The sequence below is a fragment of the Hylobates moloch genome, unplaced genomic scaffold (genome assembly GCF_009828535.3).
Source record: "Hylobates moloch isolate HMO894 unplaced genomic scaffold, HMol_V3 SCAFFOLD_1, whole genome shotgun sequence".
In the NCBI taxonomy this organism is placed as follows: Eukaryota; Metazoa; Chordata; class Mammalia; order Primates; family Hylobatidae; genus Hylobates; species Hylobates moloch.
Window position 1 is genome coordinate 9322488 of NW_026652276.1, and position 20828 is coordinate 9343315.

Consider the following 20828-nt stretch of genomic DNA (forward strand, 5'->3'; position numbering starts at 1 on the left):
TCCCACACTGGCCAGAGGTCGACAGCTGGTTCTGGACTCCACATGCGGGGATGGGGGGTGAGGAGTGTTCCCTGGGACAGGAAGCCACATGGGACCCTGTCTTTCCTCCAGGACCCCAGCCTGACAGGAGGTCTCAGTAGCCCCTCAGCTCCAGGGCACACTGTCCTTGAGCGAGTCTGAGCGGGAGGCAGCAGCTCAAACTCAAGAGGCTCAGGGTGCCCCCTCCTAGGTGCTGCCTGGGGTCGGCCTCCTCTACCACCCTCTGGCAGAAGAGGAGCAGCCCCCATCCACCCAGCCATGTCCAGAGCAGACAGGAACGGTGGGGGGCTGTGCTTGCACGTGGAGGTCACAGGTCTGGGGCCAGTGTGCTCCCAGGAGTAGGGAAGGCTGGGGCTGGGCCCTCCTTACCTGCATGGGGACGGGGCTGGGCCCTCCTTACCTGCATGGGGACGGGGCTGGGCCCTCCTTACCTGCATGGGGACGGGGCTGGGCCCTCCTTACCTGCATGGGGACGGGGCTGGGCCCTCCTTACCTGCATGGGCCGGGAGCACATGTTGGTGAGCACCTCCTTCCGGGCCAGTGAGTACTTGTCATCTCCAAATGTTTGGGTCAGGCTTTTCTAGAAGCAAATCCCAGAAACCTGTGTGACGTGCGGTCCAGCTCGGGGAGGGACTCTGGGCCCTGTCATCCGCTGAGCACCTCATGCCCGGCTCCGGGGGGAGGAGTTGCCTGTGGGGCTCAGCCCTGCTCAGAGGGGATGGGTGGGGAGAGGGGGCAGCCGCCCACAGCCTGTGGCCCACACTGGCCTGAGGTCAGTCCCTTCCATGTTTTTGCTGGCTGGCCTGGACTCACTGGGCTCCAGCTGTCTGGCCTAGGGCACCTGCCTTCCCCTCCCAGGATCGGGCCTGGGTGAGATGTCTCCCTCCTCCAGGACCAGAGCCAAGGCCCTGGGTTTCTTAGCTTTGCCCCAGGCAGGGAGCACCTGAAAGTACCACCAGCAACATTCCCGGGATTCCTATGATTCCAGCCCCCACTCTGAAAGCCTCTGGGCCCAAGACCAGCCCTTTCTGGCCACAGGACCCCTGCCCTCTGCTAGGCCTCCAGGGTCCCCCCGCTTGGCACAGTCCTGGTGAGGGGGCAGGTCCCGTTGTCAGGGCCCCTGGGACTCAGAGGTGCCCCTTCTCCCAGGGCCTCCTTCCCTACAGGAGAGACCTGGCTGAAGGGGAGGGACTCTGGGGGGAAGCAGAGGCCGGTGGACCCCCCACCTTCCAGGTCTTTCTCTTCTTTCCCCCAAGCAGGGCCTCCCCTGAATCCTGCCCACCACTCACATTGAGGGCTCCTGCGGAGCTGAAGTCCACGGGCAGCCCCATCTGGTCGCAGAATTCCACCAGGTCATTGAGCATCCTTGTCTGGGGCGGGGGGTGCCGGCGCAGCAGGGCCTGCTCGGGGAAGGCGCGGTGGATCTTGTGGGCCACTGCCATGTTGGCCAAGAGCATGAACTCCTCCACGAGCCTGCAGAGGGTGGGTGGGATGGGAGGGACCGCTGGGGTTGGGGGACAGGTGCGCAGGCTTTCCCACGCTGCAGCCTGTCTTACTCTCTATCACCCTTCAGGTCTCAGCTTAAAGACAACCTCCCAGCTGCCTCATCTCTTGTGTTCCGCCGAGTCCCTGTCTTGCCCAGCACCCCCATGGTCTCCCCTGCACCAGTCGGTCTACACCGCCTTCTCCTTTGACTGGTTCGCTCCATGCCGGCTCCTCCACTAGACCCTGGAGAGTAGGGACAGCCCCTGTCTAATTCACTGTGGCAGCCCCAGAGCTCAGCAGCCCACCCAACCCAGAGAAGGCAGCGAGGAAAGATCTCTGCTGAGTGACAGGATGCCTGGAACTCTCGGGCAGCCCTGGCTGTAAGAGGGCACTGTGCCCACAGGAACCCAGGTGGGCCCGGCCCAGGCCCTAGTCCGAGGACTCCCTGGGGCATGTCGCAGTGGTGAGTGGACTGAGGACCCCACAGGGCCAGGAGTGTTGGGCTCCCTTCTCCCTGGAGATGGTGCCTTGTTGGAGGGAAGCCTCCCGACAGGGTCTCTGAGGGTGGACAGGAGAGTCTGAGGCAGCAGAAGGGAAGAAGTCAGGGTGGGGTGAGACCCCGGAGTCACCCTTTCAGGGCCTGCTGCTCCGGCTTTGCTGTACTTGAATGTTGTTAGACTCAACAGTTGCTGTGAATGAACGTGGCTCCCGATGGAAGGACTGAGCCGGCCAAGTCCCTCGAGATCCAGGCACTGCTTTCCTGTTGCCCCTCCTCCCCACACATGGCCAGCCAGGGATCTCCCACACACGCCCTATGAATCTCATTCCTGCCATCAATCCCCTCCCCTTGCCCCGCTCCAAGTCTTCCCTGAATGTCAGACAGAATTCCCTTCCACGGGTATTTATAGCTAGGGTCACCTATGTCACTGTCTAGTGCCATTGGAATCTTATTTAGATTTCGTACTTACATCTTGTCAGCCCAAGAGGAGTCCCAGTTCCTGCTGGAAAATGGCTCATGTGATCTATCTTGGTTGAGTCATCATCACCAAAAAGCATCAAATGCATAGTTCATTCATTCATTCGTTCATTCATTCCACAAAGATTACCATGTGCCAGGCACGGTTCTGGACTTCCTCCCCATGCAGTCGGACAATCCTCCAGGGCAGGAGCACCCGCGCTGTTCCCGGGTGCTCCCTTTTCCCTTCAGTCCAGCTGCAGGCCTGGGGGAAGAGGGACACCTGGAGCCTCCAGGCCGACCCTGGGTTGCATTTTGCAGTGTGTCCAGCAGGTGGCAGCATGGCCCCATACCGGGTTGCTCTGAGGCTGCAGGCCTAAGGCCACCAGGCAGGCAGGATGAAGCAGCAGGGCTGTGTGGGGCAGCCCTGGTTTCTCCTCTGTGCCCATGCCCCACCCTATGGGCTTAGGAACTGAATGTCTGGGGGCGTTTGGGGCTGAGCCAGGCTCCTGCTTTCAGTTCCTGCAGGGGCTCTCCACATCCCTTCTCATGGTCTTCAGTAAACACGAGGACAAGGACAGGAGGGAGGGGACAGGGAGAGGGCGGGGCCTCTGTGGAAGCCCCTGCCAAGACCACAGACCTCAGCCGATCTGCTTCCCTGGCAACTCCGCTACCTGCCCTCCCTGGACCCCAGCACAGTCCCAGGAGTCACCCCTGCCCTCGACAGAGAACAAGTGCACTCTTGGTGACCTTGAACGTGAAGCCTGGTGAGGCTTTGGAGGAGAGGTCCACCTTGCCAGGGCCCTTGGTGTGGCTGAGTCTCTGCTTCCCTTGCGGTCTCAGCCTCTCCCTCCCTCTGGGGGGCTGAGAGTCGGGACAGTGACTGTGGAGCTCTGGCCCAGCCAGTTGGGCCACATCAAGCAGGGACCCAGACAAAGGTCAAGGGCACTGAGGAGGGAGCTGGCACCGCAGAGAGTCCGCTTCCCAGGTGCGGCCTTGGCCATGATGTTTGAGGACAGCTGCAGGGGCTGTTTGCTGCCCTCGTGTCCTTCTGATGCTGCAGGTAGCAGATGGGGGCAGAGAGAAGAGGTGGGCTCTCAGCAGGAGTGAATGAAGTTGGGGCTGACCCCTGGCTGTGGTGGTGACGCCCGGGGTGGCTGGAAGGGAGGTCCCCAGTGGAGTTTGGGAACAGGAAGGTGCAGGCCAAGCCCAGCTGCCAGCAGCCAGAGTTGTACCAAGTTCAGGATTCACCATTGCAAATGGGACCCTGTACCACAGGTGGGAGAACTGAACTGGACGGTGCAGGGCGGATGGGGTCAGGGCTCTCATCTGCGGCCAGCACAGGCTCCACAGTCCCCCGCCCTGTCAATTCCCTGGTGGGCCAGCAGGTGGCGCCCAGCCTCTTCCTCCCCAAGGTCCTGGGATGGGGCAGCTCCAGCTTAGAGCCCAGGCGCTCCTATGGGAACCCAGGGCCGGAGATGACCCGGTCAGCAGGGCCCTCTCCCCTGACCTCCTCCCCCCCTCTCCTGGGGAGCTGTGCTAGGTGCACAGCCTGGGCAGCCAAACCTCCGAAACGCCCCAAGCTATCCTGGGTGGTCAGGCCGCGCCACTCCACACTCTGGGCCACGGGAGCCCCGAAGTGGGCAGAGTGGGCATTGGGGCTGCTGGACGGGAGGGCACCCTGCCCCCTGCCCCGGCCTCAGACCTTCATCCTCTGATGTGGGCACCGGCCCTAGTGTCACCCCGCTCCTCCCAGCGCCAGAGGCACAGGCATGAGATCACTGGGCCCTGCTGGGGATGGGGCGCTGGAGCTCAGGGACTGCCTGACAACTGCTCTCCGAGGGGCTGGGAATGGCTGCCAGCCAGCATCACCTTCTAGAACAGCAAGCTAAGGCCTCGGAGACGGGGCCTTGGATCCAGGCCCGGCATCGGCCAAGTGTCTGGAGCCTGCACCACCAGGGCCCCACCACTCTGGAGGTCTGGGGTGGGGCTGTGCTGTGACAGCGGCTGCAGGGCCAGGACCCCAGCTCCTCAGCACTCACTCCCAGCACCCCTTCTCCCTGGGTCTGGGCCTCCCAGGGGCAGGAGGGTGCGGGGAGGGGGAGGGCAGGTATGAGGCTCAGCGAGCCCCTCACATGCCGTGGCAGACAGTGGCCCCCCTGAACACGGTACACACTCCCCACAGCAAGGGTGACACTGGTAGAAACAGAGGTTCCCACAGTGCACAAATGTTCCTCCAAAGAAAAAGCAACATCAATATACGAAACGCAGGGCTCTTCATGCGTTTACGACAGGGTGTCCTTCACCCTGAAGGTGCCGGCAAGCATCAAGACTGTGCAGAGGCAGCCACTGGGTGCCGCATTCCTGCTGGCTCAGGTGGGACCTGTTTCTGTCGCATCTTAAAGGACGATGCTGGGAAAGGCTGCTCTAGCCCTGGCAGGGCTTCGAGGTGATGAGATGAGAAAGGGGTGAAGCCATCTGTGCTTCAGAGGAAGCCTACCTTCCCTGACCATCGAGGAACTGGATCTGAATGTTTCTCTGCTCAGCTGGGAGGTTGGGGCCCGGTTTTGACATTCAGGGATCTAGGGCATCTGTGGCCAGGAAAGACCTGTCTGGCGGGTGGTGGAGGGGTGTCCTTCACCTCCTATGGCCTTGCCATTGGGAGAGGGGCTTCTCCTCAGTGGCTCGCATGGAACGCCAGCATCAACAGCAATCCCATGAAACGTGCTCTTCGTGCGTTTATGATAGGGTCTTCTTTGCCTTTAAGGTGCCGGCGAGCATCAGGACTGTGCAGAGGCAGCACTGGGTGCCACGTTCCTGCTGTCTCAAGTGGGACCTGTTGCTGTCACATCTTAAAGGACGATGCTGGAAGGCCAGCCCTGCCACTCTCTCGCTGCGTGATTTCAAACTTTTTTTTTTTTTTTAATTTTGAGACAGGGTCTTGCTCTGCTGCCCAGGTTGGAGTGCAGTGGCATGATCTCAGCTCACTGTAGCCTCCATCTCCCTGGAAGCCCAAGTGATCCTGATCTTCCCATCTCAGCATCCAAGTAGCTGGGACCACAGGCGGGCACCACCTTGCCCGGCTAATTTTGTCTATAGAGAGGGGGTCTCACTATGTTGCCCAGGCTGGTCTCCAACTCTTGGGCTGAAGTGATCCTCCTACCTCTGCCTCCTAAAGTGCTAGGATTACAGGCATGAGAGACCATGCCTTGCCAGATAAATTAGTTAAGTTTCAGAATCTCCATTTCTTTCCCTGTAAAATAGGGAAGCAATGTGCCAGTGCCTGGCCTTGAAAAAAATAAGACATCATTGTAACACATCTTATGTTGTGACTGGCATGGTTGCCCCAACTCTAGGAATTGGGCTACACACGCAGCTACATTTCTAGAAGCTTCTCCTGGCCTCCCTCTGACAAGGGCACCACTCTCGTCCCAGCTTCCGCCTCTTTTACCAGGTGGCCTCCCTATTTCTAGTCATGCTCTGCTCTGCGGCCTTCACGCCAAAGCCGGTCACATCCCTCTCCTGGAAAGGCCCTCTGTGGCTCCCCCGTCATGGGCACAGCCTTACCTCCAGGGAATGAGGTTCTGCGTCCAGCTCCCCTCCCCTTCCACACGCCCAGCAGCAAGCATCATCGTCCTTCGCCCTCCCTCCACCCATCTCCTGCCACCTGCTTCTTGACATCCCATTCAGAGCCCATCCCAGCACTCAGCCGCCATGTCTGTGACGGCCTCTTTCATCACAGGGGTCATTTCCTTCCATGCCCAGTGTCGTGGACTCTGGTCCCACTCTAGATGCCAAGTGCATCTGCGCAGAATGAAGGACTCTAAGATGGGGCATGCCAGGCTCCAATTCAGGAGCCGAGAAGGCTGGGTCCCTGCCCCAGTGCCCTGTTCTGCTGGGCACACAGCTCTGGGCTGCATGCTTCTGACGATGATGCTTGCTGCTGGGCGTGTGGATATCATCAAGCTCCGCCTAAGGGAGCTCGTTCCCGAGCAGGCCAGAGGCAGCCAGGGCCCTGTCCTCTCTCCTCCCTGCTCCCCACGGGTGGACCGAGGGCCACCCTTGGGCTCGGACAAGACGGTGGCAACATCCCAGCGCGGCATGCCTCCTCCTGCAGAGCTAGGCTTTGTTAGTGTCCTTGTGTCCTCACTCTCTTTTGCATCCTCAAGGCTTCCCTAAGCAGCTGTGGTCACCAAACTGTGCCCTTGGAGCAGCACCGGGAGAAGGAGAACAGGCAGCCCCTGCCCCTGCGGCTGCCCCGCGTGGTGCCGCCTACATGCTAGTCCCTTTCCAGGCCCCTGCAGCCCAGGCTGTTCCATCTCTTTCTGTGTGGGTCAAAGCCTAAGGTGTAAAAAAAAAAAAAAAAAAAAAAAGGCCTGGCCACATACAGTCTCCCCACCCCCAGGCTGCGGTCTGCACTACTGCACCAGAGGGCCTTGGCCCTAACTTCCTGGAGCCCTGACAGCAGAGGTGCATTCCTGAGTGCAAGACTAATTCCAAGAGATAGTAAGTGAAAAAGGACTGTTTTATAGGAAAGGGGTGAGATAGCAAAGGCACGGAGGCAAAACAAAACAAAACAAAACAAAAAACAAACAAAACAGGCTGGGCACAGTGGCTCACACCTATAATCCTAGCACTTTGGGAGGCCCAGGTAGGTGGATCACCTGAGGTCAGGAGTTCGAGACCAGCCTGGCCAACATGGTGAAACCCTGTCTCTACTAAAAATACAAAAATTAGCTGGGCATGGTGGTGGGCGCCTGTAATCCCCACTACTTGGGAGGCTGAGGCAAGAGAATTGCTTGAACCCGGGAGGTGGAGGCTGCAGTGAGCCGAGATTGCACCATCGCACTCCAGCCTGGGCAACAAGAGCAAAACTCCCTCTCAAAAAAACAAAGAAAGAAAGAAAAGCATCAGGTTAGTTTGGAAAATAAGAAGTCAAAGGCAGACTGTGTCAAGGGGAGACTGAAGGGCTGCGCCAGGAGGGGCGCAGGGACAGCCTGGTGCCTGTCACACTCTACAACCGGCACCTTTTCTGGGAGCTGGGGAAGGCTGTTGGAACAAGGGAAGGACTTTGCACAGGGACCTTGAGCAGGACACAGTGAGGGACGGAGGCTGGGCCAGAGGCAGGGCATGGCTGCGATGAAAGCTGAGCAGCCCAAGGCTCCCAAGAAGCAGCCCCAAGAAGCAAAAAAGAGCAGGGTAATGCCAGCACTTGGGAGGCCAAGGCGGGTAGACCACCTGAGGTCAGGAGTTCGAGACCAGCCTGGCCAACATGGTGAAACCCCGTCTCTACTAAAAATACAAAAATTAGCCAGGCATGGTGGCGGGCGCCTGTAATCCCAGCTACTCAGGAGGCTGAGGTAAGAGAATCACTTCAACCTGGGAGGCAGAGCTTGCAGTGAGCCAAGATTGTGCCACTGCAGTCCAGCCTGGGTGGCAGAGTGAGACTTCATCTCAAAAAAAAAAGAAAAGAAAGAGCAAGGCTGGAGACTAGGGGCCACAAGGGCGCCCCCTTCCCAATTGGGCACAGCGGGGCAGGAGCTGGTAAGCTCCCAGGCAGAGGCAGTGGGAACAGGAGGTGGCCGAGAAGCAGCTCTGGGACTTCAGAGGAACCTGCGGGTTGTTCCCAGTGTGAGAGCTGCCGAGAAGAGCAGGGGCCTGCACAGGGCCCTTGGATTTGGCCAGAAGGAGTAAGTTGCAGTGGTAGTGCAGCTGGAGAGGCTGGTTCAGAAACCCAAGAGGACGGAGGGAGGGAGGCTGGCAGGTGTGGACAGTTCCCCACCAGGTTGCTGCTGATGGGGCCGGAGTTGGCCTGGGGGAGATGCGGGGTGTCTGTCTGCCTCCTGCTTGCTGTCTGAAGCATCCCAAAGGCCGGAATGTATCTGCAGAGGAGCTCGCAGGGGGCAAGACCCCAGGAGAGCGGGGGCAGCCCGCAGGGCCCAGGGCAGGAGGAAGAAGCTCGGGGTGGAAGCCTGAGGTACCATCCTGGGGAGGGCAACTGGCCAGCTCCCAGGAGGGAGCCCCGCTGTGGTGTTGGGGGAGATGAGGAGGCCTGTCTGGGTGGGCCCTGAGGCCAGCCCCTGGTCAGTGTCCACAGCTCTGTCCTGACCATGGTCCCTGCAGAAAGGGTGGGTGCAGTGAGATGCCGCTTCCTTACAGCATCCTGGAGGCACAGAGGAGTGTCGCCCATGCCATGTGACAGTGGCCAGGAGATAAAGGACCTTGCCCAGATCAGACAGGGGCACAGAGGGCTGCACCCCACATCCCTGGGCCCCTTGACCAGCGCCCTGCGGGCCCAGGTCAGACACTTGCCCTGACAGCCCTAGCACGGAGGAAACAGGCTGGAGGCCAGACCGGTGACCCCGGAGCTCAGGCCCGAGGACTGCACCCCTGGATCTATCTTTTCCAGTCCACTGGGCAGAGCAGAGAGGAGAAAGCAGAGAGCATGGCCACCCCATAAAGTGGGGTTCAGGTTCCATCAGCTCAGCTCTGGCCTGGCCACACCCCAGCAGCCTCCTGTCCCCTCCCTGAGGACGCCATGGCTCCAGAGGAGTCGAGGGAGACTGGGCTGGCCGTGGGTCCCTCCTCAGGCTCAGGAACGTTGCTAAGGCAGGGCCCAACCTCCTGACCTAGCCTGCTCGGGCCTGGCCCTCAGACTCTCAGCTCCTCCGCACTTGGCCTCTCAACCCTGCCTGGCAAGGAGGCTGTGTCTCCAAGGCTGTCCTGTTTCAGATCCACGCACCTGCTGAAGTGCTGAGAAACTCACCTCACCCCTTCCTCACACAGGACACTCAGAGAGGGACTTTGGAAATGAGCGGGAGCCGGGGCAGAGGGGCAGGGTCAGTGCCCAAAGCTGAAAATGTGTCCATTTTCAAAGGCCAAAGGCAAATGTGGGACAGAAACAGCTTCTTCTGCCCTGAGCCACCAGGGCCCTTGTCACACTCTGTGGGAGGCTCCTGCTAATGGAATGAGGCCACTCACAGAGCTTGTCCAATTAGCTCTTGCTGAAAACTGCTAATGTGGCTTTGATAAGAATTGCTCCCAGCCAATTTCAGCCTCATTTCTTCTGCAGACCAAATTTTCCACACTTGGGCACATGCTCCCTGTAAGCTCCAGAGCCCTGGGCTCTGCCGAGGCCATGAAGGCAGCTGCTGGGCCTGTCTCAGAAGCTGTGTACCCAACCATGGCCTCTTCTCCATGGCTGGGCAGCCCACGGGGTGCAGGTGATGGCTACCTTTACGTAGAACCTGCTGTGTTCTTAGCGGCTGGAAATGGAGTGTAGTGTGGTGGAAACCGCAGAGCCCCGGGAGGCAGCGGTCTACGGAGCACTGAATTGCAGGCTGCTGGGGAGGGAAAGTGGAAGAGATCTTGCTGGCAGCTCTGTTCCAGGCCAGGCCAGGTGGGGCTGGGGGCCTGGGAGCTGGAAAGTGGAGGCCTGGAGAGAGGGAGCCGCAGGCAGAGCCCCTGGCCTGGGTGGGGGAGGGGGGTCGGGAGGAAGTGTAGCTGCCTGACTGATGGACCCTCACCCACAGCTGGCCGTGCAACCTGCTGCCAGTCTCCAGCAGAGGGTGCCATGGCCTCTGGGTGGCCCACCAGTCACAGCTCGGGCCTCTCGCTGACCCCTCTCCTCCTGGGCGCACTGCTACCTCCTGAATGCATTGGACGTTTCCATGAAACCACAGGGAAATGAATGGGGCCCCGTTCACAGGCACGGAAAAGCCCAGAGGAGAAGGCCTCTGGAGCCAGACATCACAGGCCTGCAGGGGAGGCCAGAGCCAGGTTTCCTAGGCTGGGAGGCTCAGTCCACAGCAGGGCCTTATCACTACCATCATCCTGCCCCTGACTGCCGAGGGTGCCTCCTCCCCTCTGCCAGGATCACAGCAGCTGCAAAGCCCAGGGTCACCCATCTTAACCTGGCTCTCCACCTGCTTTGCCACCCCCCAGGGACAGAGCCTTTCCCCTGGCCTGCTCCCTGCCCCTAGGCCCTGAGGCTGGTCACAGGCACAGGTACACACACATGGCCCCCTGCAGCCACCGCCTGGCTGGGCTGGGACACTGTTGCCACCTTGGAAGCCTTGTTTCCAGGCCCCCACTTTGCCTCTGCCTCTGTCCCACTGCAGTTGGATGAGAGCAGAAGCAGCACTCAGGCCTGCGCCACGGCCTCCCTGATAAGGCTGCCTCTTCCTGGCTGCCTCATCTCAGGCCCTTTCCTGTCTGAGTCGCCCAGGGCTGAGCAGGGTTGCTTTTCCTGCTCTTGGTTTCCCGTCACTGCCGAAGGCGCCCTGTGCAGCCTCTCCTTTGCTGACGCTCCTCCCACCTCTCACAGAGATGCACTGGGCCCCCAGGTCAGGAGGGCAGGGCAGAGTGGGCCACGGGCCACGGGTCACGGCAGCAGTGGGATGGGGAAGGCCCCTGCCCCTCAGATGCCTTGGCCCACGTGACAGCATGGCCCCTGGGTGACAGCTGGGCCTCAGGTGAGCCTCTTTCTAGACCGTTTCAAGAGAGAGTTTTTGTGCTGAGCTCAGAGCTGGGCAATGAATCTAGGCATCCCCCATGTTTTCCCTGGTGAGCTCCGTACAGTCAGAGAAAGCTCAAGAAGTCTCCAGGTCAGTCCCTCGCCCAGGCCTGAGTGCGGCCCGGGGTCCTTAGCTGCTAGTGCTCTGGGGGTCACACTCCCTGGCCTCCCGCAGGCTTTCGCTGGCCTGTTCCTGGCCTCAGCCCTGTTCCCAGCCTCAGCCCTGTTCCCTTACCGGCCACAAGGAGATCAGTGCCTCTGTTCCCCAGGGACTCCTTGGGGCCTCCTCATGGGTGATAGGCACCCAGACTCTTAGGCCACCCTGGATTTCCACTCTGCCCCCTCTGCTCCCCACACCCAAGCCCACCTTCTCCACTCAGCTCCCCGTGGGGCTGTACAGATTAAGTTCAGGCCCAGTCCTAGGCATCCTCCAGGTACTAACTCACGGAGCTCCACAGCAGTGTCATGAAGTAGGGGCTATAATCACCCCCTTTACAGATGGGCAAACTGAGGCACAGTGAGGTCCCCTTGGGGAGTGAGCCCTGTGTGTCTTGTGTGTAAACGTGTGTGTATACACGTGTGTATGCGTCTGTGTGTATGCATGTGTGCATGTGTGTATGCATCTGTGTGTGTGCATGTGTGCATGCACGTGTGTGTGTTTGCATGTGTGTATGCATCTGTGTGTGCGTATGCGCAGGGGGCAGGGGGCTGAGGCCCTGCTGTGTGCCAGACTTGCTGCCACTTGGGGTTTTCACAGCATCGCCTCATACAAACTCTGCAACAGCCCTGAGAGGTTGGTTGGTCCTGTTATTATTCCCATGTTACAGATGAGAAAATTGAGGCCCAGAGACAAGAAGGGCTCCAGCAGGGTCACTCAGCAGGTGTTGGGGGAGAGGACTCACTCCCTGCTCTGGGATTCCACTGGCCTCCATGGGGCCCTGTTCCCAGGTGTCCCAGTGGCCCCAAACACTCCATGAGCTTTGATCCTTCAGTCCCTGTCCACGTCACTGTCCCCTAGCCCTGCCCTGTGGGGGTCCCTCTCTTTAGGAAAAAAGCGGTTCCCCTTTTATTTATTTATTTTTTTTGAGACCATGTTTCACTCTTTGTTGCCCAGGCTGGAGTGCAGTGGCGTGATCTCGGCTTGCTACAACCTCTGTCTCCTGGGTTCAAGCAATTCTCCTGTCTCAGCCTCCCAAGTAGCTGGGATTACAGGCACCCGCCTCCACGCCTGGCTAATTTTTGTATTTTTAGTAGAAACAGGTTTTCACCATGTTGGCCAGGCTGGTCTCCAACTCCTGACCTCAGATGATCCACCCACCTCGGCCTCCCAAAGGCAGGTCCCATTTTTAAGAATTCCACAGAAGGCTGGGCACAATGACTCATGCCTGTAATCCCAGCACTTTGGGATTACAGACCTTGTCTGAAAAAAAAAAAAAAGGAATCTCAGATTATAAAACCTCTTGAGGCTAGGCAGCCAAACCAAGACAGACTTTAGACTTTTTTCTGCAGTCTGAAGTTTCCTGGACCTGCCAGGAAGTGACAATTTTTACTTGCTCACTGTAAGGCTGGGAACCCCAGAAGCCAGGCATTCTGTGCATATTCACAAATATATTGCAATCAAAGCTTTGGTAATATAGCCAATGTTTCCAATTATATCCTATATAAAAAGAGAGCAAATTCTTAAACTTCAAATAGCCATATTGTCATAAGAATACTCATGAATAGTATCTGAATTTTGGAGGGATCCACTCTTGCCTGGATGACAGAGCAAGACCCTCAGGAAAAAAAAAAAAAAAAAAAAAAAGCTTCAGTTTAGATAGCTGTTAAACACAGAAGTAAAAATTAATGCTTCTTGTGGATTTACTAAAAGCAGATTTAGGCTGGGCTCAGTGGTTCACACCTGTAATCCCAGCACTGTGGGAGACTGAGGCAGGCAGATCACCTGAGCTCAGGAGTTCGAGACCAGCTTGGCCAACATGGTGAAACCCCATCTCCACCAAAAACACAAAAATTAGGTGCGCGTGGTGGCACGTGCCTGTAATCCCAGCTACCCGAGGCTGAGGCAGGAGAATCACTGGAACCGCGAGGCAGAGGTTGCAGTGAGCTGAGATCACACCACTGCACTCCAGCCTGGGCGACAGAGTGAGACTCTGTCTCAAAAATAAATAAATAAAAATAAAAGCAGATCTATATTTCAGGGAAGTCTTGTTGTACTAACATAGGGGACCAAACCTTTAGTTTTTAAATCAGTGTAGGTTTGTTTTGTTTGTTTTTTACTTCTCCTAGTGAGAATATCAGCGTAGTTTTAATATGAAAGCTCAATCTTTAGAAAGACTCGTGAATAATTTCCTTCTAATTTTAGCCAACTTGATCACATACAAAAATTTCTTTCACAAATTCATCCTTCCCAAAAAAATGGGAAGGATGAATTATATGTGTCTCTGCGAGATGTTTCAAGGTCATAAAACTATAAACCCAACCTAAAAACCGTGATCTTTGTTCATATAGTTCTTTGATAAATAAAACTAATTTAGTATTGCTGGTTTATTGAAAACAGCTCTGTTTTATACATATACATACATATATACATAGTAATGAACCAAATACCTTTTAGTTCATGTGATTTAACTATATCTTTGATAAATAAGCTGGTTTTAAATTGGTTGATAAAATAGAAATACCTCAAGCATTTTCTTTTCTTTTCTTTTCTTTTTTTTTTTGAGACAGAGCCTCTCTCTGTCGCCCAGGCTGGAGTGCAGTGGCGCGATCTCGGCTCACTGCAAGCTCCGCCTCCCGGGTTCACGCCATTCTCCTGCCTCAGTCTCCCAAGTAGCTGGGACTACAGGCACCCGCCACCACGCCCAGCTAATTTTTTGTATTTTTAGTAGAGACGGACGGGGTTTTGTCGCGTTAACCAGGATGGTCTTGATCTCCTGACCTCGTGATCCACCCGCCTCGGCCTCCCAAAATGCTGGGATTACAGGCATGAGCCACCGCGCCTGGCCTCTTTTTTCTTTTAACCGTACTTATCAAAAATATATCTTCATACCTTTCTTCACGTCTCTCTCCTACTTACTGGTTCCTTTCTATCCTGTTTTAATTTCTTTCATAAATCCAAATTTTGGATTTATGAAAACACATTTTAGCCAGGTGCAGTGGCTCACACCTGCAATCTCAACACTTTGGGAGGTGGCCGCTTGAGCCTAGAAATTCGAGACCAGGCTGGGCAGCGTAGCAGGATCCTATTTCTATTTTTTTTAATTTAAAAGAAGTTAAAATAATTTTTAAATATACAAAAAACTCAAATAAAACAAAAACATGTTTTTACACATTTTAAATAGTTTTTCTCATCAAACATACATATTTTTTGGTACACTTTGTCTACAGAATTGTAGAGATTAATTAGAATTTTTAATTCTTAGCAACCTTAATTTCTAGTGAAAACTTAGGAAGCAAAAAACATTTAAATGACTGTCACATATTAGTATTTTATAGATGGGAACCATTTACAATTTTAGAAACATGTTTCCCCATCGCACAATTTTTATGTGTATTAACCCCTATAAATTTGGTAGTTCCATAAAATTTAAGAAGCCAACAGTGGCTGACACCTGTAATCCCAGCACTTTGGGAGGCCAAGGCGGGTGGATCACGAGGTCAGGAGGTCGAGACCATCCTGGCTAACACGGTGAAACCCCGTCTCTACTAAAAATACAAAAAATTAGCTGGGCGTGGTGGCAGGCGCCTGTAGTCCCAGCTACTCAGGAGGCTGAGGCAGGAGAATGGCGTGAACCCAGAGGCAGAGCTTGCAGTGAGCCGAGATCGCACCACTGCACTGCACTCCAGACTGGGCGACAGAGTGAGACTCAGTCTCAGGAGAAAAAAAAAAAAAAAAAAAAGAACCCAAAAACAAACTTATATTTTTGTGTTCAGCAATTTATGTTTTTGTGTTTTCTCTTACTTGGAAATGACCAATATATTTAATGAGTATCTGTCAGTTAAGGTAGCATAACATGACTTTAAGATTTCAAAGTCTGGCCAGGCACAGTGGCTCATGCCTGTAATCCCAGCACTTTGGGAGGCTGAGGCGGAGGACTGCTTGAGACCAGGAGTTCGAGAGCAGCCTGGCCAACATGGTGAAACCCCGTCTCTACCAATAATGCAAAAAGTAGCTGGGTGTGGTGGCGCATGCCTGTAATCCCAGCTACTTAAAAGGCTCACTCATGAGAATCACTTGAACCTGGGAGGTGGAGGTTGCAGTAAGCCGAGATCACACCACTGCACTCCAGCCTGGATGACAGAGGAGACTCTGTCTCAAAAAAAAAAAAAAAAAAAGATTTCAAATTCTATGAAAAGCTCATTTATAGACATTCATCCTATTTACATTTACCTAATTTATATTTTTAACAATTATACCTCCACTAATTATGAATACTGAGATATTACACAAAGCTAGTACTCATTTCCGGGTATTTTCTTGTTCACTATTTTCATAGCCTGTGACTCCCAGGTGTTCACTTAAGAAGCTTAAAGTTAAATACATGGATATTTTGCCAGTAACTCCTAAGGCAGAGCTGTTTACATTAAAGCAGCAATACTAAATTAGTTTTATTTATCAAAGAACTACACAAAGATCACTCTGTTTTTAGGTTGGGTTTAAAGTTTTATGACCTTAGGCCAGGCGCGGTGGCTCACGCCTGTAATCTGAGCACTTTGGGAGGCCGAGGTGGGCAGATCACTTGAGGTCAGGAGTTCGAGACCAGCCTGGCTAACATGGTGAAACCCCGTCTCTAATAAAAATACAAAAATTAGCAGGGCGTGGTGGCACATGTCTGTAATCCCAGCTACTCAGGAGGCTGAGGCAGGGGAATCACTTGAACCCTGGAGGTGGAGGTTGCAGTGAGCTGAGGTTATACCACTGTACTCCAGCCTGGACGACAGAGTGAGACTCTGTCTCACAAAAAATAAAAATAAAATACAGTTTTATGACCTTGAAGCATCTAGCAGAGACACATATAATCCTAAGTGACCCACAAATCCAGGGGAAAATGTACACTGCAAATGCTAAAGATGGACATGCGTGGTGGCTCATGCCTATAATCCCAGCACTCTGGGAGGCCAAGGCAGGTGGATCACTTGAGTCCAGGTATTTGATTTTTAAATTTAATTTAATTTTAATTTTAATTTTTTTGTCTTGAGGCCAGGAGTTTGAGACCAGCCTGGCCAACATGGCAAAACCCATTCTTTACTAAAAATTAGCCAGGGGTGGTGATGAGCACCTATAGTACCATCTACTCAGGAGGTTGAGATATGAGAACCACTTGAACCTGGGAGGTGGAGGTTGCAGTGAGCCGAGATTGCACCACTGCACTCCAGCCTGGGCGACAGAGAGAGGCTCTGAGAGAGAAAAAAAAGAAAGAAAGAAAGAAAGAAGAAAGGAAAGAAGGAAGGAAGGAAGAGAGAGAGAAAGAGAGGGAAGGAATGAAGAAGGAAAAGAAAATGCTAAAGATATTTCTATTTTTATTTTATCAACAAATTTAAAACCAGCTTATTTATCAAACCAGCTTATTAAATCATATGAACTAAAAGGTATGTGGGTTCATTACTATGTTATATATGTATGTATATGTAATATGTATACATGTATTTATATATGTATGTATCTACACAGGTGTGTGTGCATATATATACACACACACACACACACACATATATATTTATTTTTATTTTTATTTTTTGAGGCGGGGTCTCACTCTGTCACCCGGGCTGGAGTGCAGTGGTACAATCACAGCCCATGGAAGCTTCTACTTCCCAAGTTAAAGTGATTCTCCTGCCTCAGCCTCCCCAGTAGCTGGGACTACAGGCACACACCACTATGCCTGGCTAATTCTTGTATTTTTTTGTAGAGATGGGGTTTTGCCATGTTGCCCAGGCTTATCTCGAACTCTAGCTACTGGGCTCAAGCAATCCACCCACCTCATTCTCTCAAAGTGGTGGGACTAAAGATGTTTGACATGGCACCCAGCCTATATACATATTTTTTTTTTTAGAGATGGGGTCTTGCTATATTGCTCAGGCTGTCCTTGAACTCCTGGGCTCAAGTAACCCTCCTGCCTTAGCCCCCTGAGTAGCTGGGAATACAGGCATGCTCCACCATGCCCTGCTCACTATATATTTTAACAAGTTTAATTAATCTAAGTTAACCTGGATAGAATTCGTTAAGGAATTTCTGGCCTATTGTGCCAGATTTCAAATTGGAGACACAACATACAACATGCAAAAACATACATAAACATAGACATGCACACAAATAAGACCTTATAGCTCTCATTTGAGCATTTCAGTCACGAGACAGCAAAACATACTAATACAGACTCATAGGTTTATAAGACACAGTTGGATCCAAATGAGATTTCTGACAAAATGGGAGAGGTCCCAAAGCTAAACTTTAAGATTTTCATTTGTCTTCATGAGCAATCTTATGAGGGCTGTGAACCAAAATTTTGGGTAAAGCAGTTTGGTTTTCTTTTTTGTTTGTCTTTAATTTTTATTTCTTTGATCGTAGCTTTTCCCTTTTTCAGTTTCAAATGAGTTTAGGGGTTAAATATTAAATGTTTATATTTTAACTAGGACTGCCTGGATTTTATAAGAGAAAGAAAAGCACCGAGCAGTTTTGAAGTCCATAACCAATTGCTTTTGTTTGCCACTCTTATTTGCTTGACAGTTCCATGCAGGTAGGGAAGCATTTTAGCAGGTTTTTTTTTTTTTTTTCAGGTTTTTCTGGCCCTGTGTAGCAGACAAAGCAATTTTTATGCTGGGCAGAGATCCTTTTTATTATTGCTCTGAGCTCACAATTTTGACCTCTTTGATCTGAGAGCCTAATTTTTATAAACATTTCCTCGTTCTATTCTTTCAAATAGCAGTCCTTCCACGGACTGGTCCATCACCCAAAGCAACTGTTGGACCGGCAAACCTAAATTCACATTTCCAAAAGGTGTCTAGGTTGTGGGTTGCCATGGAGCTGTTGTAATTTGTAGAACCATTAATTTGAAAGCCTTTTAAGACCTCTTCCTTATTGGTTTTTATCTTGGCTGGAATGTGATATTGTGGGTTTATCTTAATACCAGCAGAAATGTCAGCAGATTTCAAGTAGGCAGAAAAAAGAGAGAGAAGTAGAGAACTTAGAAGGCTCTCCATTTAACTCTGTAGTTGGCAATTTTAAAATTCAGTATAAGGAAAAAACAAACTTGGGGAGTTCAAATGATTCCCATCATGCCACTGAGTTTAAACTGTACATGAGGAAAAGCCATATAGCTGGCTGTTAATGTTTGAGATGTCATCCCCTTTCTTATTAATCTTGAGAGCAAAGAAAATCCTATAAATCCTGGAGTTTGCACAAGTATTTAGAGGTAGTGATGCCCTAGTTTCTTTTAATTGGTTATCTCATACCCATCTTTTAAAATTGTTTTGTTGTTGTTGTTGTTGTTGAGACAGCTCTCATTCTGTCAACCAGGCTGGAGTGCAGTGGTGCGATCACAGCTCAATGTGATCTCCACCTCTCAGATTCAAGCAATTCTTATGCCTCAGTCTCCTGAGCTCAAGCAATGCCCCCCACCATGGCCTCCCTAGTAGCTGGGCCTACAGGCATGGACAAACACGCCTGGCTAATCTTTGTATTTTTTGTAGACACAGGGTTTTGTAATGTTGCCCAGGCTGGTCTTGACCTCCTGAGCTCAAGCCATCCTCCCACCTTGGCCTCCCAAAGTGCTGGGATTATAGGCAGGAGCCATTGTGTCAGGCCTGCACTCAACATTTATTTATTTATTTATTTTTAAATGTTTCCTATGGTACCCAACCATTTATGTTTATTTTTGCTATCAGATGATCAGAAGATGTTCACAAGCATGAAAAAAAATGAGCCAAATCATTTACAGACGTGGGAAACCAAACCAAAATCAGAGTGCTCACAAAATTTCAACCAAGGTATGTGTCAGGCCCCTGAGCCCAAGTCGAGCCATCGCATCCCCTGTGACTTGCACATATATATCCAGATGGCCTGAAGTAACTGAAGATCCACAAAAGAAGTAAAAATCGCCTTAACTGATGACATTCCACCATTGTGATTTGTTCCTGCCCCACCCTAACGGATCAATGTACTTTGTAATCTCCCCCACCCTTAAGAAGGTTCTTTGTAATTCTCCCACCCTTGAGAATGTACTTTGAGAGATCCACCCCCTGCCCCCCAAAACATTGTTCCTAACTCCACCGCCTATCCCAAAACCTATAAGAACTAATGATAATCCACCACCCTTTGCTGACTCTCTTTTTGGACTCAGCCCACCTGCACCCAGGTGATTAAAATCTTTATTGCTCACACAAAGCCTGTTTGGTGGTCTCTTCACACGGACGTGCATGAAATTTGGTGCCATGACTCGGATCAGGGGACCTCCCTTGGGAGATCAATCCCCTGTCCTCCTGTTCTTTGGTCCGTGAGAAAGATCCACCTACGACCTCAGGTCCTCAGACTGACCAGCCCAAGGAACATCTCACCAATTTTAAATCCGGTAAGCGGCCTCTTCTTACTCTCTTCTCCAACCTCTCTCACTATCCCTCAACCACGTTCTCCTTTCCACTCTTCAATCTCTCCCTTCCCTTAATTTCAATTCCTTTCATTTTCTGGTAGAGACAAAGGAGACACGTTTTATCCGTGGACCCAAAACTCTGGCGCCGGTCATGGACTAGGGAAGGCAGCCTTCCCTTGGTGTTTAATCATTGCAGGGACGCCTCCCTGATTATTCACCCAGGTTTCAGAGGTGTCAGACCACGCAGGGATGCCTGCCTCGGTCCTTCACCCTTAGCGGCAAGTCCTGCTTTTCTGGGGGAGGGGCAAGTACCCCTCAACCCCTTCTCCTTCACCCTTAGCAGCAAGTCCTGCTTTTCGGAGGGGCAAGTACCCCTCAACCCCTTCTCCTTCACCCTTAGCAGCAAGTCCTGCTTTTCTAGGGGAGGGGCAAGTACCCCTCAACCCCTTCTCTCCGTGTCTCTACCCCTTCTCTGGGGAAGGGGCAAGTACCCCAACCTCATATCTCTGTGCTCTCTTCTCTCTGGGTTTGCCTCCTTCACTATGGGCAATGTTCCACCCTCCATTCCTTCTTCTTCTCCCTTAGCCTGTGTTCTCAAGAACTTAAAACCTCTTCAACTCACACCTGACCTAAAACCTAAATGCCTTATTTTCTTCTGCAATGCTGCTTGACCCCAATACAAACTCAAAAAATGGATTTGATTTTCCATCCTACAAAATCTAATAATCTTTTTTTTTTTTTTTTTTTTTTTTTTTTTGAGAGGATCCCTCACCCAGGCTGCCCAATGCAACTCATCCCAAATCTTCCTTCTTTTCCTCCCGCGTGTCCCCTCAGTCCCAACCCCAAGCGTTGCTGAGTCTTTCTAATCTTCCTTTTCTACAGACCCATCTGACCTCTCCCCTCCTCGCCAGGCTGAGCTAGGTCCCAATTCTTCCTCAGCCTCCGCTCCTCCACCCTATAATCCTTTTATCACCTCCCCTCCTCACACCCAGTCCAGCTTACAGTTTCGTTCTGTGACTAGCCCTCCCCCAAATGCCCAGCAATTTATTCTTATAAAGGCGGCTGGAGCTAAAGGCATAGTCAAGGTTAATGCTCCTTCTTCTTTATCCCAAATCAGATAGTGTTTAGGCTCTTTTTCATCAAATATAAAAATCCAGCCCAGTTCATGCCTTGTTTGGCAGCAACCCTGAGACACTTTACAGCCGTAGACCCTAAAAGGTCAAAAGGCCGTCTTATTCTCAATATACATTTT

At 52.4% G+C, this 20828-nt stretch overlaps 1 protein-coding gene across 1 annotated transcript in view; it reads right to left on the reverse strand.

Moving 5' to 3' along the window:
- Positions 1-20828, reverse strand: part of DIS3L2 (DIS3 like 3'-5' exoribonuclease 2) — a 480187-nt gene that overhangs the window by 4750 nt on the left and 454609 nt on the right. Inside the window, exons 17-18 of the mRNA XM_058429965.1 lie at positions 1329-1512; positions 533-619 (exon numbers count right to left, since the gene is read on the reverse strand). Coding sequence (XP_058285948.1) covers positions 533-619; positions 1329-1512 — 271 coding nt within the window. The remainder of the gene's footprint in view (positions 1-532; positions 620-1328; positions 1513-20828) is intronic.